This window comes from Protopterus annectens, chromosome 12.part0 (genome assembly GCF_019279795.1).
Source record: "Protopterus annectens isolate FY-2018-M chromosome 12.part0, PAN1.0, whole genome shotgun sequence".
Lineage (NCBI taxonomy): Eukaryota > Metazoa > Chordata > Ceratodontiformes > Protopteridae > Protopterus > Protopterus annectens.
The window spans coordinates 38,909,722-38,928,544 of record NC_056746.1 but is presented as its reverse complement, the minus strand read 5'-3'; the positions used below and the strand labels follow the sequence as shown (position 1 = coordinate 38,928,544).

The window sequence follows — 18,823 nt, the reverse complement described above, 5'->3', positions numbered from 1 at the left end:
CAAACTACTCCCAGCAGGCTACAACATAATAAGAGTAGATCAAATTCTTAGAAAAGAGGGAGGTGTAGCCTTAATATATCCCAACACATTCACCCTACTCCCCATACCCCAAACCCATCTCCACCTTTGTTACTTTTAAAATTCTTAATCCATACAAATCAATAACACCAACCAACTATGTATAACAGTCCTATATATTCTACCAGGGAATAATATCCCTATATTGGAAGACATCATATCCTGGATCTAAAAAAACATAACCAACAAAACCATCATTGGTGATACCAATGTAAATTGGCTAAATCTAAACTCCAATGATCCTGAAAATACCATAAACCTACATGACGTTACCAAACTCATCTCTGCTCCAACAAGCAGTGACCAAAGATTTCAACTCAGGAACCCTGCCATTTGGGTGACCACCTGCCCACCTATACAAACATAAGCATGACCCACACAACCAAACACTAATATATATATATATATATATATATATATATATATATATATATATATATATATATATATCTATATATCTATAGGGTCTAGATTATATCCTCAAATGCTTAAAAAAGCGAACGCTGATTGATCGAACTTATTTTCGTAAAACTGCAAAATATCGAAGCAGCAGAAACTCGATTTTTTTCCTAGGGAAAGAATTTGGTTGTCCGTTTCTGTTGCTTCGGTATTTTCAGTGTTATGGTGGAAAGTTACTGGTCGGATTCAGTGTGCGATTGTGTGGATGTGAGTGTTAGGGTGATTTAGGTGAGTTAGGATTAGGGCTCTAGTTAGGTGTGTGTGCGATTGAGTAGAAATGAGGGTTAGGGCAGATTTAAGTGAGTTAGAGTTAGGGAGCGGGTGAGGTGAGTGTGCGATAGTGATGGACCTTAGGGTTAGGGATAAGGTAAGTGGGTAGTTAGTGGTGTGTGTATAGTTTAGTGTAGGGTTAGGCATTAGATTTTAGGTGTGTGTGTGGATTTCTGTTTGGTGTGCTTGTGTTGTCTGTTTTGGATCAGCGATTTTTTTCCCTGGGGGGAGAAGAAGAAAAAAAAAAAAAATATCGCTGATCTGACAGATCGAGATTGTAAGCTTTCGCTTAAATTAGGTCGATCAATCAGCATTCGCTTTTTTAAGTGTTTGATGATATACACCAGATTATATATATATATATATAAATAAAACCTCATACAACTTGTCCTTCAACCATCACCAATTCTGGACCATACTAAACCCTACCTTTAGATGAAGCAATCATTTAAAAAAATATTCCTTGACACCCTTAACCTAGCCCCACTCCGAACAAAAAGAACACAAAATAACCTTGGATCCCTGGCTAACCAAGACTACCAAAAACGTACTAGTAACAAGAGATAAAGCCTGGTAAGAATGGCAAAAAAAAATAAAAATTACCAAAAGTATAAACAGCTATGCAACCAAGCAAAAAACTAATGAGCACTATTTAACAATGCTACCAAAAGAATTTGGCATGCCATCTCTCAACTTCTTACCCTTGGGACCAAAGAAAACCCATCCCCTGACACAAACAAAACCCCATCCCAAATAGCAGAAGCTTTCAACACACATTTTATAGCTTGTATAAAGAAGTTATGTAGCTACCATAACGTTCCATGTTAGTAGTCTTCATCTCACCTTCTTTCTTGCTGGTTGGGATTGGAGCCGATCCTCGGCTCAGACTCAGCCATCTTCAATAGCTCGAGAGCTGTTTACTGGCTCGAGGCTACCCCTTATCCCACAATGCCTAGCGATAGCTACCCAGATCTCATTTGAAATAGCCAACTCCAGACATAGCAAGAGAATAAACCAGTCCAAATAATAGGTTGACTATATATTCTCCAAGTCAATTGAGGAAAAAACAAGAGAAAACACAGCCAGTGAAATAAGAACTCCTCTCGGTCCACTAGGGCAGGAGGAATGGAGGGTGGGACGCAAGAAAGAAGGTGAGATGAAGATAACATGGAACGTTATGGTAGGTACATAACTTCTTTATGTTATGTTGTCTATCTCGCCTTATTTCTTGCTGGTTGGGGCAGCGTCCCTAACATCCTGGGTGGCTCAGTGGAACAGACTCTCTTAAGAACAGTGGAACCAAAGTCAGCTCTGCTCCTGGAGACCATATCCAGCTTGTAATAAGTAACAAAGGTATGAGGGTTTGCCCACGTGGCAGCTGCACAGGTAGAACCCATAGGCAACTTGGATTGGAAGGTTACAGAGGTGGCCAAAGCCCTAGTAGAATGACCTTTCAGTTTAATAAGCAAGTCTTTGTTCCTTAACTGATAAAAGTAATATAGTGTGCGACAACCATCTCGATAAGGTTACTTTGGAAACTACGAGACTTGTTTGGCTGAGGCATAAGAAAAGAATAATTGGTCTGACTTCCTTATTTCCCGAGTTCTGTGCAGGTAAAAACACAATTGTCTATGGACGTCCAATTGGTGTAGTTTGTACGCTGCCTTGTTGGTATAATTAGAGAAAAACACAGGAAGATGTATAGATTGGTTTAAATTATTTTCTGAGCAGACTTTAGGAAGAAATGAAGGATTAGTCCTCAGAGCAACTCTGTCCTTATGAAAAACCAAGTAGGGAGGACGGACACACAGGGCCTGAAGTTCGTAGACGCGTCTAGCTGAAGTAATAGCTACCAGAAAGAGTGTCTTCCAAGATAGAAACTTGATGGAGCAAAACGCTGCTGGTTCAAAAGGGGGCAGAATTAAGTAAGTTAGGACTAAATTAAGGTCCCAAGGAGGAGGGGGATCTCTCACTGGAGGCCTAAGAAGAGTTGTCCCTCTCAAAAAAGCTTTACAGAGCTTACGAGACATAATGTTAGAATTTGACAAGCCAACATGAGTTAGAAATGGCCATTAATTGTACTCTGATCGTAGCGGAAGCGGACCTGGAGTGAAAGAGATGAGCTAGGAATTCCAGAATTTCGTGGATTGGTGCTGAAAAGGGATCCACATTCCTAGCTTCTGCCCAACAAGAGAAACGTTTCCATTTGCTAGCATAAATTTTCCTTGTTGTAGACCTATGAGAGGAGACAATCTCACAGACTGCTGGGGAAATGCTAGGAAGCCTGGCTAAGGCTGGAAGTGGAACAACCAAGCTGTGAGCTGGAGAGTCTGGAGGGATTGATGCAACCCGCCTGACTGATGAACCAGGTCGTCTGGAAATGGGTCCAGAGTCCAGGGCTGAAGAAGGTAATGGGTGCAGGAACGGGAACCATATCTGTCGAAGCCAGTAGGGGGCAATGAGGATCATTTTGCAACCCAACGATATTGCTTTCTGTACGAGTTTCGGTATCAGGGGAAATGGAGGAAAGACAAAGAAGTCCCAGAGGCCAATCGTGGACTAGAGCGTCTCTGGGTATGTGACCTGGAAGCGGAAGAAGGGAGAAGTAGTTGCTGCATTTGCTGTTGAAGGGGGTGGCAAAGAGATTGCAGCAAGGCTGTCCCCATTTGCGGAAAATAAGATTTGCAACTTCCTGATTCAGAGACCACTCGTGAGGCATGAGGCATGTCGCAATCAGAAAATGGGAGGAAATCGCCCACTGCCAAAGTCTGAGTGCTTCTCGACACAGGGGGTAGGATCTGGTTCCGCCCTGCTTGTACCACACCACTGACATGTCCGTCTGAATAGCAATGGTCCCAGAAGGAAGAGAGTCTTGAAGGGCTTGCAACGGCAGGAGCACGGCTCTCATCTCCAGGACATTTATGTGCAGATGGTACTCGTGAGGTTGCCAAGTGCCTTGGACTGTCCTGGCCAGATAATGCCCCCCCCACCCTTTCAGGGAGGTGTCTGTCACTCTGGCTACCGGAGGCGGTTGAATGAAAGGTCTGCCTTGAGTAACTAGTGGGGAGACCATCCACCAAGAAAGATGTCTTTTGCATGTATCCATGATCAGGATCATGCGAGTCATGGGTAGCTCTTGAAAGGACCACTGCGTGAAAAGGAGCCACTGAAGAATTCTCATATGAAAGCGAAATAGAGGAATTAGAAGAATGGCTGCTGCCATGGAACCCAGAGTTTGAAGGATGTTCCTGACTTGGATCCTCTTGCTCTGCATTAGAATTTGTACTTGCTGACGTAATTGCGGAGACCCTTTCTAGTGGTAGCCTTGCAAACATATTTCTTGTGTCTAAGTCTGCTCCTATGTAAGTTATAGATTGATAAGGTAACGAAGAATTTTCGAAATTTATTGTAATGCCTAGCTGGGTACAGATTGTGATCGTGTAGTCCCGCGCTTGTAGGAGTTGATGCCTGGTGGTAGGAGTGAGGAGCCAGTCTAGATATGGAAACACCTGGAATTCTTGACATCTCAGGTGAGCCGTGACCACTGCCATACATTTGGTGAACACCCTGGTGGCTGTGGTGAGACTAAAGTGCAGAGCTCTGAACTGATGACTGGCCCCCAGCCAGAAGCAAAGATATCTCCTGGAGCACCTGTCCATCTTGATATGGTAGTACGCATCCTGAAGATCTATCGAGCACATCCAATTGTCCTGACCCAGAAAGGGTAGAATGGACTGTAACGTGACCATCCGAAACTTTTCTTTGTACATACCTGTTTAGTCTGCTGAAATCCAGAATCTGTCTCCAGTCCCCTGTCTTTTTTGGTACTAAAAAGAACCTTGAGTAAATTCCGGATGCATGCTGGTCTGCCGGGACTTCCTGGAGGGCTCTTTTTTCTAGCAGTTTTGAAACTTCAATTACTGCTTGCTCCTTCAGATTGGGTGGAACATCTGGAAGGGTCTTCCTTGACTGTAAGGGTGGTTGATGGAAGTGAATTTTGTAACCTTCGGATATAATGGACTGCACCCCATCTGTCTTGTGTTAAACTTTGCCAGGCATTTGGGTACAGTGAAAGTCTTCCCCCGACTGCCGCCAGAGGTGAGCAGCCGGGGCAACCCTTCAGGGATGCTGGAAGGGCTTATCACAGAAAGATTCTCTGTTGCCCTGGTTCTGCGGACCCCCTCTGCTACGAGGGCGGCATCTATTATTATTGTTTCCCCCTCTGCCTCTGGAGGAAAAATCACTACGTGTGTCAGGCAAGGCTTCCCGAGATTTACAGAACCGCATTTCACCACTCTTCTAACCCTTGGGGTAAGGTCTAGAGGGAGGGGAAAAACAGACTCTGCAGAGAGTCTTGTCTTCTTGCTCACTCCTAGTCAAAGTGTCTTTCACCTGTGGTCCAAAAAGAAAGGAACCAAAGGGGGTGTTGGTGAAGGATGCTCAAAAGGGTTCTGCAAAGTTACACAGCCGCATCCACGCATGCCTAAGGGACACGCCCGTACCTGCAGCTCTACTCGCCCCATTGGCAGCATAGGAAATGAGCCTCATGGAGGAGTTAACAGAATTAAGCATTGCTAGCTGGGAAGCTACTCTGGTTTGTGCTCCCTCAGCTGTTGGATCTTGAAGGGTATCTCAGAGCTCTTTAAGGAGATCCCTTTGAAGTCGGGTAAAATGACAAAGGTAGTTCAGTGACAAGCGAACATTCACTTCCCATATCTGTCTAACGTCCTAGACTCCTTGTTAGGGGATAGACAGATTAAGAGGTCTCCACCAACTCTTTTTTGGTGGCTGCTGCTACCACCATGGCATCAACATGGCATCAACAGGAACACCTTTAGAAAGGAATTGCTTATCCTGGGGAGCTGTAATGAATTTACCAGGTCTCCTCGCAGTTGGTTCCACTGTATCCAGAGATGACCAAGCCTTTTGAGCCACCACTGCCATGAGTAGATAGAAAGGCAGAGAAACCCAGAAGGAGGAAGGTCGGGAACCGAAAGCATCCAGAAATACAGACTCATCCTCAATAGGGGCTAGGGGATTCCAGTTCCCCCTCTGCCTAAGCATTTCCAGGATGTCAGAGAAGGTTCAGAGGGGGATCTCAGGGACCCTTCTGAATCATCTAAGCCGAATCAGAAGTGAGAGACTCAGGGGAGTCAATGTGCTTCCTCTTACACTTCTTTCGAGGGGGCTCATCTGAGTGATCAGGAGAGGCCTTGGAAGAGGAGGAAACACCCAACCGGGTGTCCTGGAGCATTGGTTCCCTACGCTTAGGGTCTGGAGGAGGAGCAGAGGTTGGCACAGGCACTACGGGGGACAGAGCCGGTGGGCTGAAAGTGTAGCTGACTCAGAGGACAGCACACTCCACATGACCTCAAAGGCATCCCTGCCAGGAGGCAGAGAAAGCTCCAGTCCCGAAGAAATGGGAATCTTTCTCCGCACCGAGGGGGACGGCTCTGAGGCCGATGTTGGGGCCGAGCTCACCTGCGCTGTAGCTCCGAGAGGGAGAACTGGGTCAGACAAGGGTCCGATGCCAATCGCCCCCCTCGCAGCCGACGAGGGAGCCATGGCGCTCAGATCCCTCGATGGAAGGTGCCACAGAGGGAATCGGAGCAGACGTCGGAACTGAAAGATAGAGTTATCGGAGCCGACGGTTCCACTACTCTAAACCCAACTAACTCTGGCTCCAAACTCACTGGAGTCTGAGGAGGAACATAAAGAGAAGTGGACGGAGCAGATACCTGTTGAGGAGGGCTGGACAACAATTTAGCTAGTGCCTGTGACTTTAGCAACCTATTGACTACTCTCTCCACATCATGATCCGACACAGCCTAGAGGATTGGGAGAAGTGAGAGGATCGGTGGCTACGTTCGTTTTGAAGTAAAAGAGACCAAGGAGCCGAATGCATACTCTAAGGATGGGGGACCTCAGTCTCTTGTGGCTCTGTAGCCTCTGATGGAGCCGATGGGCAGACTGTCTTGTCGGTGCCAGCCAGAACAGATGTTGAAGGCAAATCCTGTGCCAAAGTCAGCTCCGAAGCCTACGGCTTAGAGGATTTAGGGGATTTCACTGGCTGTGAACTCTTGGCCAGTGAATCCTGGATTTTTAACAGACCCCTAAGAATCAACTTATTCTTCCTCTCCTGCAGGACTCTTGAACTAAAGGGCATGGCAAATAGAGAGTCCTGCAGGTGCACAGCGCCTAAACAATAGACGCAAGAAGTGTGCCCATCTGTCAGAGACATTTTCTTGACAGCATGAGTCACACCTCTTAAACCCAGAAACCTTAGCTTCCTTGGACATGCTGTACTGGAAAAAGGAAAGCAACCAATTTAACCGATAATAAGAACAATATTCAGTTCTACAAAAAAGGCACACAATTACTATCTAGAAAGATAAAAAGGATATAGATAAAGTTTTTTTTTTTTTTTTTTTTTTAAAAAGGCAACAGGATAGCCTCTAATTTAAATGGCTAACCTAGAAGAAAAAAACAGTAGGAAAGCCTCTAAGTTAAACGGCTAACCAGGGGAAGGGGAAGGGAGGTGGGGTGGGGAGAACTCTCCAAGTTAAACGAGTTCTACAAAAAGGTGATACTATAGAAAAAAACAGTAAACAGTAACAACACTATCGCTAATAACAGAAAAAATACATTAGAAGAGTTAAATTGTAAAGAGAATTTACACAAAATATTAATATACAAGCTTGAGCCAGAAAAACGACACCTCGCAGCTGAAGCGGCAAACGAGATCTGGGTAGCTATCTCTAGGCATTATGGGATAAGGGGTAGCCTCGAGCCAGTAAACCGCTCTCAAGCTACTGAAAATGGCACAGTCAGACCAACCAGCAAGAAGGAAGGCGAGATAGACAACTTAACATACTCAATTCCAACAACCCCACAAACTCTCATCCCATATACAATCCCAGCCCCTCACAAACTAATACAAAACGCTCCTTTTCTACCTCAGGACACACCAAAGATGGCAAACATCATCTCCTTACTCTCCAATCATTACCCACAGACCACATATGTAGGTTACTCCTCAAACTAAAAACCCTGTTCTCCCTCTGCTGAGAACCTCATAGAGTACTTAAAATATACTGTTGATGCTATAGCTTATCCTGCCGGCATACTCCACCGATCTCAGCATTCTACATCCCCACCTATGGAAAAAATCCATAACTCCCCCATTGCACAAAGGCATAAATTGCAATGACAATGCACAAAGAAGTTAGGTGCTGCACCAAAGTCCATAAATTGTAATGACCTTATCAATTACTGTTCTATCGCTATCCTATCTCCTCTATCCAGTCATTCTACAAAATAATTCTTACCCCCACCCAACACTGTTTCAGACCTTCACATAGTACAACTACTGACCTGCAGTGGTGGCGCTGCGGTAGCATTGTCGCCTCACAGTAAGACACTGTCCGGTTCGATTCTCAGCTAGAGCGTCTTCTGCGTGAAGACATGCGCGAATGGGCGTACCTTCGTTGAAGGTTGTGCGTCAGGGCTGGTAACTCGCATGTAAAAATCAACTACCAATCATTAGCGGACCGGAGTTCCGCTGTGGTGACCCCTGGGAAAAGCCGAAAGACAACAACGTAGTACAACTACCGCATTAATCTCCTTCATAGACACAGTCAAACCCCAGGGATGCTGGACTACTAACCTTAGTAATGTTTCTTGATCTGTTCAAGGCCGTCAATAGTTTCTCAACCTAAATTACTACAAACACTCTTAGTCTCTCCTCTACCACCCACAATGGTTCCAAGTTATTTAACAGGCAGACAACAATGTGTAAAATGGCATGGAACCCTCTGCAACTATCTACCCAACAGTACAGGTGTCCATTGTGGGTCCATTCTTGGACCATTACTCGAACACCTTCACAAATAACCTTCACAGTGCCTCCCATCAAAGCTCCCCAGTACAATATGCTGATGATGCTACTATCATCTCATCATCCAACAGACACCTTCTCCATCTAATCCAAACTTTTTACTTCCATAGAGACCTGGCTAAACGCTGCACAACTCTTGCCTAACCCTCAAAACCCAGCTCCTCCTCTTCACACCCAAAAATCTCTCAGCTGACTAAGATCTTTTCTCTAAACAATACTCAAACAGTTGTTGTCTCGCAAGCCAAACGACTAGGAGTGACCACAGACGATGAGCTTTCCTCTGATCTATGCAGCCACAATGCAATCAAAAAAAAAAAAAAAAACAAACTGCAAAAAGGAATGCTATACAGGCACAAAAACCTCATGAACTAAACCACCAAAACCACCCATATCACTACTTACCTGCTGCTCCCCCCTTCCCTACTCTATGGTGCTCCCATTCTAACATTCATTTTACACTAAAAAACAAACTTTAATCATGCTACAATAAAATTGCTAAATTTTCTACAGAAGCACTCCACAACACAATGCTGCACAGCTCTAAGTGCCCTCAACTGGCTCAAACTTCCACTCCTAGACCATTTACAACTCAATATGGCACAAAATTATTTATCAACCCAATAACTGCCCAGCACTTAATGCTCTCCTCCAAACCTACATACCCAGTAGGACCCTCTGATCTGCAACTAGAAACCTTGCACAGACCAAACAAAAAAGCTGGTAAGTGTCTATACTCCAATACTGTAGCTAAACTCTAGAATGTCTTAGCAGCTAACATCAGACCTATATAACAAAACAAGAACTTGCGTTAAAAAATCGGGTCTATTATCTAATCGACCACTTAACTTGTGGAACGCCTAAATGTCGACAGCTAAGGGTCAAAAACTTACAATCTCGAATGACCAGGTAAGTGGACTCTTAATTTGCTTGACCATGTCACACAAACTTCCAATCCGTAAAAAAATTGGGGCCTGTGCCCCCTACAGCCCCCTAACTAAATATACCAACATTGGGGAAAGGACAAATTCCCGATAATGGCCAAGTGAATTCTTTCCCGGTGCAAGAATTTGCTTACCTGGCCATTCGAGACTAAGTTTTTGACCCTTAGCTGTCGACGTTTAGGCGTTTGACAAGTTAAGTGGTAGAGTAGATAATATAGACCCTAAAAAAAAAAAATCACCACCTAGATGTAAGCATCTACCCCTGTACCAAAACAACCTAGCTACCCAAATCTTATCCCCCATCTTACCTTCCCCTTTCATTCTTCTATACCTTTCCTAGTCTACCTATCCCTACCTTGCTTTCTTCCCTCTACCCCTTTTAAAGAACACCGCAGTTAGAATTAGTGACTCTTGTCTAAGAACTTCATACTCTACTACAAATACTAAGCTCATCCTTTTCTCCCAATTAATTAGCTGGCACTATTTCTGCTGTACTTTAGCTAGCTAACCTTTTAACCTCTTTTCCTAAAAGTATATATGCAGTTCCTAACAATCTTTTGCAGTTGACTTCAAACTACATAAACTTTCATAATGTCCACCAACAGCCTGCCTAAAAAGACTGAAACAGATAAACTATCAACTTACATATCTGTATTCCTTTGTTCAATGATCACTATGTAAATGTGTAACAACTGTATGTGAATAGCACTGCCTTGTAGCTTACTCTAAGACACTCCCACACAAATTTTATTTTCTGTACTTCTCATTGTGTCAATATTTTAATTTGTGGAGCTTTTCTTCCCAGGCCTCTGCTGAAAATGGGTTCCTGACCCAGTCAGACTTTCCCAGTTAACAAATGTCAAATAAAGAAATATATTATAATTTACTATTACACTAGTGACTCTTGAAGAGCTCCAAAGCTTTTACTTCTCGATATTCAACTTTTGGCAAAGTTGCACCTCATAGTTACTCTGTAGTAAAACACAGTACTGGCTTAGCTAACTTACACTGCCAGTGTCACAAAACTAGCAAAGGAATTGTGTTATTAGTACAGATAAAGATAGATCACTGGTGATGTTTTACCAAAAGAAAGTGTGTAGCACGGTATGTTATAGTATGTATGCAGCCAAACATAGTCAGTATTTTTTTCTTCATTTATTTTGTATTCGGTTTTTTGGGGTAAAGCACTAATCTCCAAGGACCTTTTTCAGACTCCATGCAGGAGTGGTGTCTGTTTTAAGTGACTTGCTCAGAGGCATCATAGTCACCAAGTCAGTCTAATTTTCAAGCATCTCACCAGTATGCCTGACTCCATAATGTTAACAACTGAAGTCTTATCTGCAGCACAGACCTGTACATGTCCTAACAATAAGAATATTTATCTAAAGATAAAATGTTGTAATGTAGGGAGCAATGGCTGAATATTTATATTATATATATATATATATATATATATATATATATATATATATATACACACACACACACACACATTTAAGCATACACCAGTGCAACGTTTGGAGAGATGTGTATATTTTTTTACATGACAAGTGGCTATGAGGCAACTATATGAGCTTAAAAGTGCAAAATGGAAATTTCAGGCTAGTCTTTAATTGCATCAACATCTTTATTTAAAATTTCTTATAAAACTGGCAAAAAACAGATTAATCATGCACCATTAGCAATAAGATAAAGTGACTTAAATCCTCCATTTAACAATAGTATATTAAGTAAATCAGTTTTTGTTCCTTGTAGAATTAATTCCATCCTTTATGAAAATATCTTACAAACACACCACAGCATTCTCAGGCTTTCAAAGTGACAGAACAGTAAGTAACCTATGCAGTCTCAAACATCTGTAGTTTCCAAAGGATCTCTTTTGATTTTGTTCTAAAGACCGGCTTTGCCTTCTGTTCACAGGGACAACCACAGATCAAACGTGTACAGTGAATTACAGGTCATCATTCCCATATCACCAATGATGTCCTAAAACACCAAATCAAAACAGAGCTGGTGTCTCCACAACTCTATTAAAAACAAAAATAAAATAAAATCATAAAATAAAACTATCTGAGTCTTAGCTCTAAAATCCTTTCTTAAAATGAGATGAACACTTTTGGCAGATTGACTTAAATGCAGGTTTATCCATCTTATCTCAACTATTTCAGTTAAATTACGCAGATCTCCTAGCTTTGGACTTTGTTTCATTTCCAGTGCCATAAAATGAAAGCTATGTTCAAAAAAATTAATTGTATGTTGGGATAAGGCATTATTCTTATTTTTTAGCATTATATCACTAACGTGCCACAAAATTCTCACTTTGAAAGGGCAGTTAGACTTGCCAATATGAAAACTTAAACTTTACAAGTTGGAACACAAATCACATTTTGTGTATTACAGCTATTCAATTTATATTTTCTCTTGTAACAATCACATTTTGTGTATTACAGTCTGCATAGCTATTTAATTTCTATTCCTTCTTAACAGGGTGTTGAAATTTATTACTTGTAATGTCCCGCACTTGAATGTGCCTTTCCTCTTGGTTATGTCCATTTTTTATATTTCTTTCTTGACCAAAGTAACTGCTTCAGATTTTTTTCTATTCTTAAAAAACTTCAGGGTATCTCCTACAGTGTTCCTAATCCCCTCGTTTGCTGTTAAAATTTGCCAGTTATTCTTGATTATGTTGCACATTTGTTTTATATTTTTACTAAATGTGAACATGCATCTTATTTCCATTTGCTCATTTCTGTTAGTTACAACTATTTCCCTTTTGCTCACTTTAGTGAAGAAAATATGGCTTTCCTCTATTCTTAATTTTCTTTACCTCCGAAGGTCCTTTACTGATCTCATTCAGTTTGCATCTTCTTTTGTAAAGTTGCGGTTTCATCTTCATCATTTCCTTCTGATAATCATTCTCATTGGTACATAACCTTGAGTTTTCCAAGGAATTGTCCTTTACTTGGGGAAAGTATGTCTAGGATGCATATTATTTTGATGCAAAAGATGACGGTTCCAACAGTTTCCAAAATACCAATGTACTCAAAATACCATCCTCTCCTTTATTCAATGTAACATCAAAAAAGTGTTTTCACTCTTGAGCTGAGAGAAAAGTCCAAGAAAGATGTTGTGTTCTTAAGATATTCAACAAATACTGAAAGCTGGGTTTAATCACCTTTCCATGGGAAACCGAGTTTATTTTTAACACCATGAATATATGGAAGACTAACATTTTATTGGGTTCAGGCACCTAGGCAGTGCGACAACCCACTGTGAGACAACTGGAGGTGGACAGATGGCAGTATGGAAGTTTAGCTGCAGTGACAAATGCCTGCAGACAATTCCCTGTGAAAAGAAAAGAACCCCCTGCACCCTAACCACAGGTGTGAGACAAAAACCCCATATGTGATCTACACACTACACCCCCTAGAAAACACTGTGTGCAACTAACACTGTAACATGTGCTTAGAATAGGATGCCAAGTGGGCATCAAAGTGGTACACTGAAACCTGTGTGCTGTGGGCAAAGCCTTTGTTAATGCAAAATGTAAAGTAATGTGGGAAGTGCTTGGTGCATACTAAACCATGATATAATCATAACTTGTAGAAATGTGCCACAGCACGGAGGAAATCCTGCACGTCACTATAGTCACACTTATGTTGCAAGATGTGTTTTAGACGACGCTCCCTTACAACAACTCAGGTACCAACTCCTTTTCCCAATGGTTCTTGGAATTTATAAATTCCAATGCCCTGGATCAACTAATCCATTGTCCCACCAGGGGCTCCAATATCCCAGACCTGGTCTTTACCAACATGGGAAACAGATGCTCCACACCAGTGGTCACCCCCTTATTGGTCACGTCTGACTATAAGCAAATCATCCTTGACATCCACATCCAACAGGAGCAGAACTTAACAGATACCCGTCGAGAATCTCTGTTGCGGGGGATGCCTGTGACACCACGAAGGAAGGCAATTGTTGTAAGGGAGCGTCGTCTAAAACACATCTTGCAACATAAGTGTGACTATAGTGACGTGCAGGATTTCCTCCGTGCTGTGGCACATTTCTACAAGTTATGATTATATCATGGTTTAGTACGCACCAAGCACTTCCCACATTACTTTACATTTTGCATTAATAAAGGCTTTGCCCACAGCACACAGGTTTCAGTGTACCACTTTGATGCCCACTTGGCATCCTATTCTAGGCACATGTTACAGTGTTAGTTGCACACGGTGTTTTCTAGGGGGTGTAGTGTGTAGATCACATACGGGGTTTTTGTCTCACACCTGTGGTTAGGGTGCAGGGGGTTCTTTTCTTTTCACAGGGAATTGTCTGCAGGCATTTGTCACTGCAGCTAAACTTCCATACTGCCATCTGTCCACCTGCAGTTGTCTCACAGTGGGTTGTCGCACCGCCTAGGTGCCTGAACCCCATTTTATTCTGTAAGAAATTCATGGATGACTTTTTCCTATGGAAAGGTGATGAAACCCAGCTTTCAATATTTGTTGAATACAACAGCTCAAGAGAGAAGACAGACTTTAAGAAGTTCAAGGTTATGTACCAATGAGAATGATTATTGAGAATAAATCTACAAAGATAAAACAGCAACTTTACAAAAGAGGATACAAACTGAACAAGATCAATAAAGGAGCTTCGGAGGTAAAGAAAATGAGAGAGAATAGAGGAAAGCCATAGTTTCTTTGTGAAAGTGAAAAGGGAAATACAGTTGTACCTAACAGGAATGAGCGAATGGCAGTAAGATGTATGCTCACATATAGTCAAGATATACAACGAATATGTAGATCTGGAAAATGTTAGCAGATGAAGGAATTAGGAACACTGCAGGAGATGCCCTTATGTTTTGTTTTAACAGAAAAAAATATGAAGCAGTTATTTTGTCAAGAAATAAAAAATAATGGACATAACCAAGAAGAAATGTGCATCCAAGTGCGGGACATGTAAAGCCTGTGATTACATAAATACAAGTAATAAATAACACCTTATTAAGACGGAATATAAACTGAATAGCTATGCAGACAAACACAATGATTTATGTTGCAACTTGCAAAGTTTAAGTTTTTATATTGGCAAAACTAACTGCCCTTTCAAAGTGAGAATTTTGTGACATCAGATATACAAGGCTAAAAATAAGAATGATGCCTTATCCCAACATACAATGATTTTTTTTCTGGACATAACATTTCCAGTACCATAAAGTGAAACCTAATTGAAAGTCCAAGGATAGGAGATCTGCATAATTTAACTGAAATAGCCAAGATAAGATGGACTACAGATCTGCAAGCAGCTAGAGCACCTAGATTAAATGGAGTTGCTCCCTTTTTTAAGACCAGTTTTACAAGGGCTGCAACAGAAAAGGAGATTTTGATTGGATAAACCAACATTTAAATCAATCTAACCAAGAGAGTGTTTTTAAGATCTGAAGAAGGCAATCTGTCAAAAGCGCTCAGATTATCATTTTAAGAAAGGCTTTTAAGGCCAAGACGCAAACAGTTTTATTTAAAGATTTTATTTTTTATTCTTAGTAAACATAATTTGTCGTGGAGACCAGCTCTGTTTCTATTTTGGTGTTTCAGTGTTTACTTAGCTGCTCTCAACAGTCTGTGATGTGTTTCTTTGCATGAATTATGTCCTAAAAGGAAATCTGCTGGTAACTGGAAGTATTAGATACAAAAAAGCAGTTCTAATGCTTATTCAAATTAAAATACAAGAAAATTTCACTTTAAAATCTATTTTGCTGCAAAAAGTGATTTCATTTGAAGAAAAATTTCACACATTTTCATTAACAGTTTACTCTAGTCAAGTGCAAGTTTTAACTGTTCATGTATGTTACTGCAATTAATTTCTAAAAATATCCATGTAACAGCATCACAGTAAAACTAATGTGATCACTAACTCCAGATTTAGCATACATTTTATTAAAGATAAAATATAATACTTAACAAATCTTAAGATTTTTCTGCCAGAGGAAGTTTTGCAGCCAACCCAAGCAGTCCTTGAACTATGGCTGCATGATTATCAAACTGTCCTCTATGTACAACTTTAGGGTTATTGTTAAAAACATCTCTGTATTTGAAGCCCCTTCCCCATTCCCTAAAACATTGTTGGTTAAAACCGTCTACCAAGAGACACTAGGAGTTTGGAAAGTGCTTTACTATAATTTGACAATCTTAAATGTATATATTCATAACTGATGGAGTCATAGAAGGGCTCAGAGAGGTTTGTAAGTGCCAAGGATCGTATGGCAGTTTGGGCACTGGTGATCGGCATCCTGAAGGCTATCAATGCAAAATGGGATCAGGCAGCAACCAAAAACACACCTGCAAGAAAGAAATAAAATCAGTTTACTTTACTGAATATGCAGTTTAGCCACCATCATACCCTTCTTCCCAATCTCTTCTCTAGTTTATGCCAGTACAATATTACTTAGATGGTTTAGGAGTACTTTCTGCATGTTTTACCAGCTTACCAGTCCTTTCAGAAACTGCAGACACAGAATATCTCCGACTACCTTTGCTGCAGCAGTATAAAATGTGTGGATGTGCACACCAGTGAAGGATCAGAGTGCTCGGTGCATCACTGCGTAAAACATACTTTGCCCTGGATGCTTCCTTCTACAGGCGGGCTCATGATGCCCATCAATCAGCAGTAAACCAGACTCCAGAGGTGTGCTGTGAACCTGGACTGAGCACATTTTATGTAGACCATTACATGGCCCCTTATCTAAATGAAATGGCAGTTTAGCATTCACATACAGCAAATCCCAGCAGATTCCAGAGTGATTTAATGTATAAAAGGCATAACCAAATCATTCCCTCAAATGTAATTACAGTTTAAATTCTGTGCTAACTCTCCACACTAAAATGTGGAAATTAGAACTCTGAAAATATGAAATCTTAAGATATATTGCCACCAAGTTATCATACCAGCAAGACAGTTATTTTATGACTTTGCTTACTTTGACCATTATTGTCTATGATGGATACCTTTCTTTGACACAATGGTTAAGGTGTTTACCTCACAGACACAAGGTACAGAGTTTGATTCTCACCTTTGGTCACCATGTAGTTACTGGTATATGGCATTCATCAGATCATCAAGTACAATGCCCCCTTTGGTATGTACCTAACCAGGCACATCCAAAAACTAGAACTTCCACAGAGGTTCCTCATTAAAAGAATACAGGGCATAAGTAACATGTCCTATGCAGACTGCTTCAAGCCCCTATCCCTGTATTCTGTCTCCTATGGCTGTTGAGGCGAGATCTATGCCTAGCATAAAGGGTATTTTCACACTCCACGATGATGGATTTCCTGCATATCCACAAAACAAACAGAACCAGAATTACCCATTCTAAAGACAAACCTTGCCTGTGATATAAATAGGACCTGATGGACAGACGGGTGTGCATTCTAATGACCACCTCTTCTAGGCTCCCCATCCATGTGAAGCAGAGTTCCTCCCTAACCCAATTCAAGTGCAACTTGGACAACTGGATGAGAAACCTCTCTGGTTTGGCACCTGTCTCTCTAATGAATATAGGCAGCCTGAAAATGGTTCATCTCCAAGGTCCCTGCTTCAACTTGACAAGGGTATCAGAAATTGTTAGAGATTTGGGATGAATGTCTAGGCTTAAAAAGTCTCTATGGTTGTTAGCCTTGTAAATACCTACAAACTTTAAAGACATTCAAAGACATACATCTGGAGCGTTTCTCCCTGGGCCTCCGCTGAAAATTGATTTCATTCCAAGTCGGACTTTCCCGGTTAACAAATGTTAAATAAATAAATAAAATTAAAAAAAAAAACATGAACCTATATGGGCTATGTAACATTGATGTATTCTAAACTTAAACATGGATATTAAATGTGATGCAAGTTATGAAGGGAAGACGAGTGTTCTTTAATACATACTTAGGCTATTATAAGTACTACAACTATCAAAATACTGCAAGAAACTTTTCCTAATTTTACACAAGACTGCATCTACAATTGAGAATAGATTTTAGTAAAGTAGCATGTCTTCCCCGCGGTTGGGTAGTGTTTGAAAGACATGTGTGCGTAAATGGGCGTGCCTTCGCTGAAAGTTGGGCGTCGAGCTGGCACCTCAGCGTTTTGTAAAAGTCTACTGCCAATCATCAGCGGACCGGAGTTCTGCTGTGGTGACCCCCTTACCGGGAAAAGCCGAAAGACAAACAACAACATTAACATATTAACAATGACCAAATTACTTTAGGTTAGTTTTAACAATACCTTACATAAATGTTTCTGTTAGTCATATTTGTAATTTGTAACCAAGTTACGTGAATGAGCAGACTAGAAAAAAATTCCCTGTTTGATTTACTGAACAGCAATAAATATTAGCACTTTCATCTTTTTTTTTTTTTACCACCAACATTTAAATGCAATACCACTGTAAATCCAGGAATAAATAATTCCTGTTTACTTAATTTAACAAACATTTGGTATGGACTGATTAAAATTTATCAGATGACCTACAGCAGAGAGTTTACGACAGCTTTTCTGGTCTGACTTGTTTAATCTGTGGTCTATTCCTGACCCTATTGCTTTGCTTAGTAAGTGATAAAGTTATGTACTTACCATAACGTTCCATGCGAGTTGTTTATCTTGCCTTTATTCTCACTGATTGGTAGCGTCCCTAGCACCATCAATCTGGGTGGCTCATGGAAGTATGTTCTTCAGTACCGTGGAACCAAAGGAAGACCTGTCCCTTGAAGCCTGATCTACTTTGTAATGCATGTAAAGGTATGAGGCTTATACCAAGTAGCTGCAGCACAAATATTGTCAAGGGGAAATTTAGCTTGAAAAGCAGAAGACGTAGAGACGGCTCTGGTAGAATGAGCCTTCGGTTTGTGAGTTAATGGCATGCTCGCATTCTCATAAACAAAGGATATACATCGGATAACCATTTAGATAAGGTTGTTTTAGCCACTGGATTGCCTTTTCTGACTTCTGAGAAGGATACAAAAAGTTGATCTGATTTTCTAATATCCTTAGTTCTCTCAAGATAAAATCTGAGCTGTCTGTATACATCAAGTTTGTGCAGCATGTATTCCAGTTTGCTAGAGTGGTTGGAAAAAAAGACTGGCAGCTCAATGACCCTATTGATATTTGATTCAGAACAGACTTTAGGTAC

The 18,823-nt window shown here is 41.1% G+C and overlaps 1 protein-coding gene across 2 annotated transcripts in view; it reads right to left on the bottom strand.

The window, feature by feature from the left end:
• Positions 1-13,864: 13,864 nt before the first annotated feature.
• The window catches only part of LOC122816345 (lipopolysaccharide-induced tumor necrosis factor-alpha factor homolog), a 557,704-nt gene continuing 552,745 nt past the window's right edge, over positions 13,865-18,823 (bottom strand). The window contains exon 4 of one of the 2 annotated variants that reach the window (XM_044089076.1): positions 13,865-15,989. In XM_044089076.1, the coding sequence (XP_043945011.1) occupies positions 15,881-15,989 (109 nt within the window). In that variant the 3' untranslated portion in view covers positions 13,865-15,880. The remainder of the gene's footprint in view (positions 15,990-18,823) is intronic. The other variant, XM_044089075.1, reaches the window with a different exon arrangement.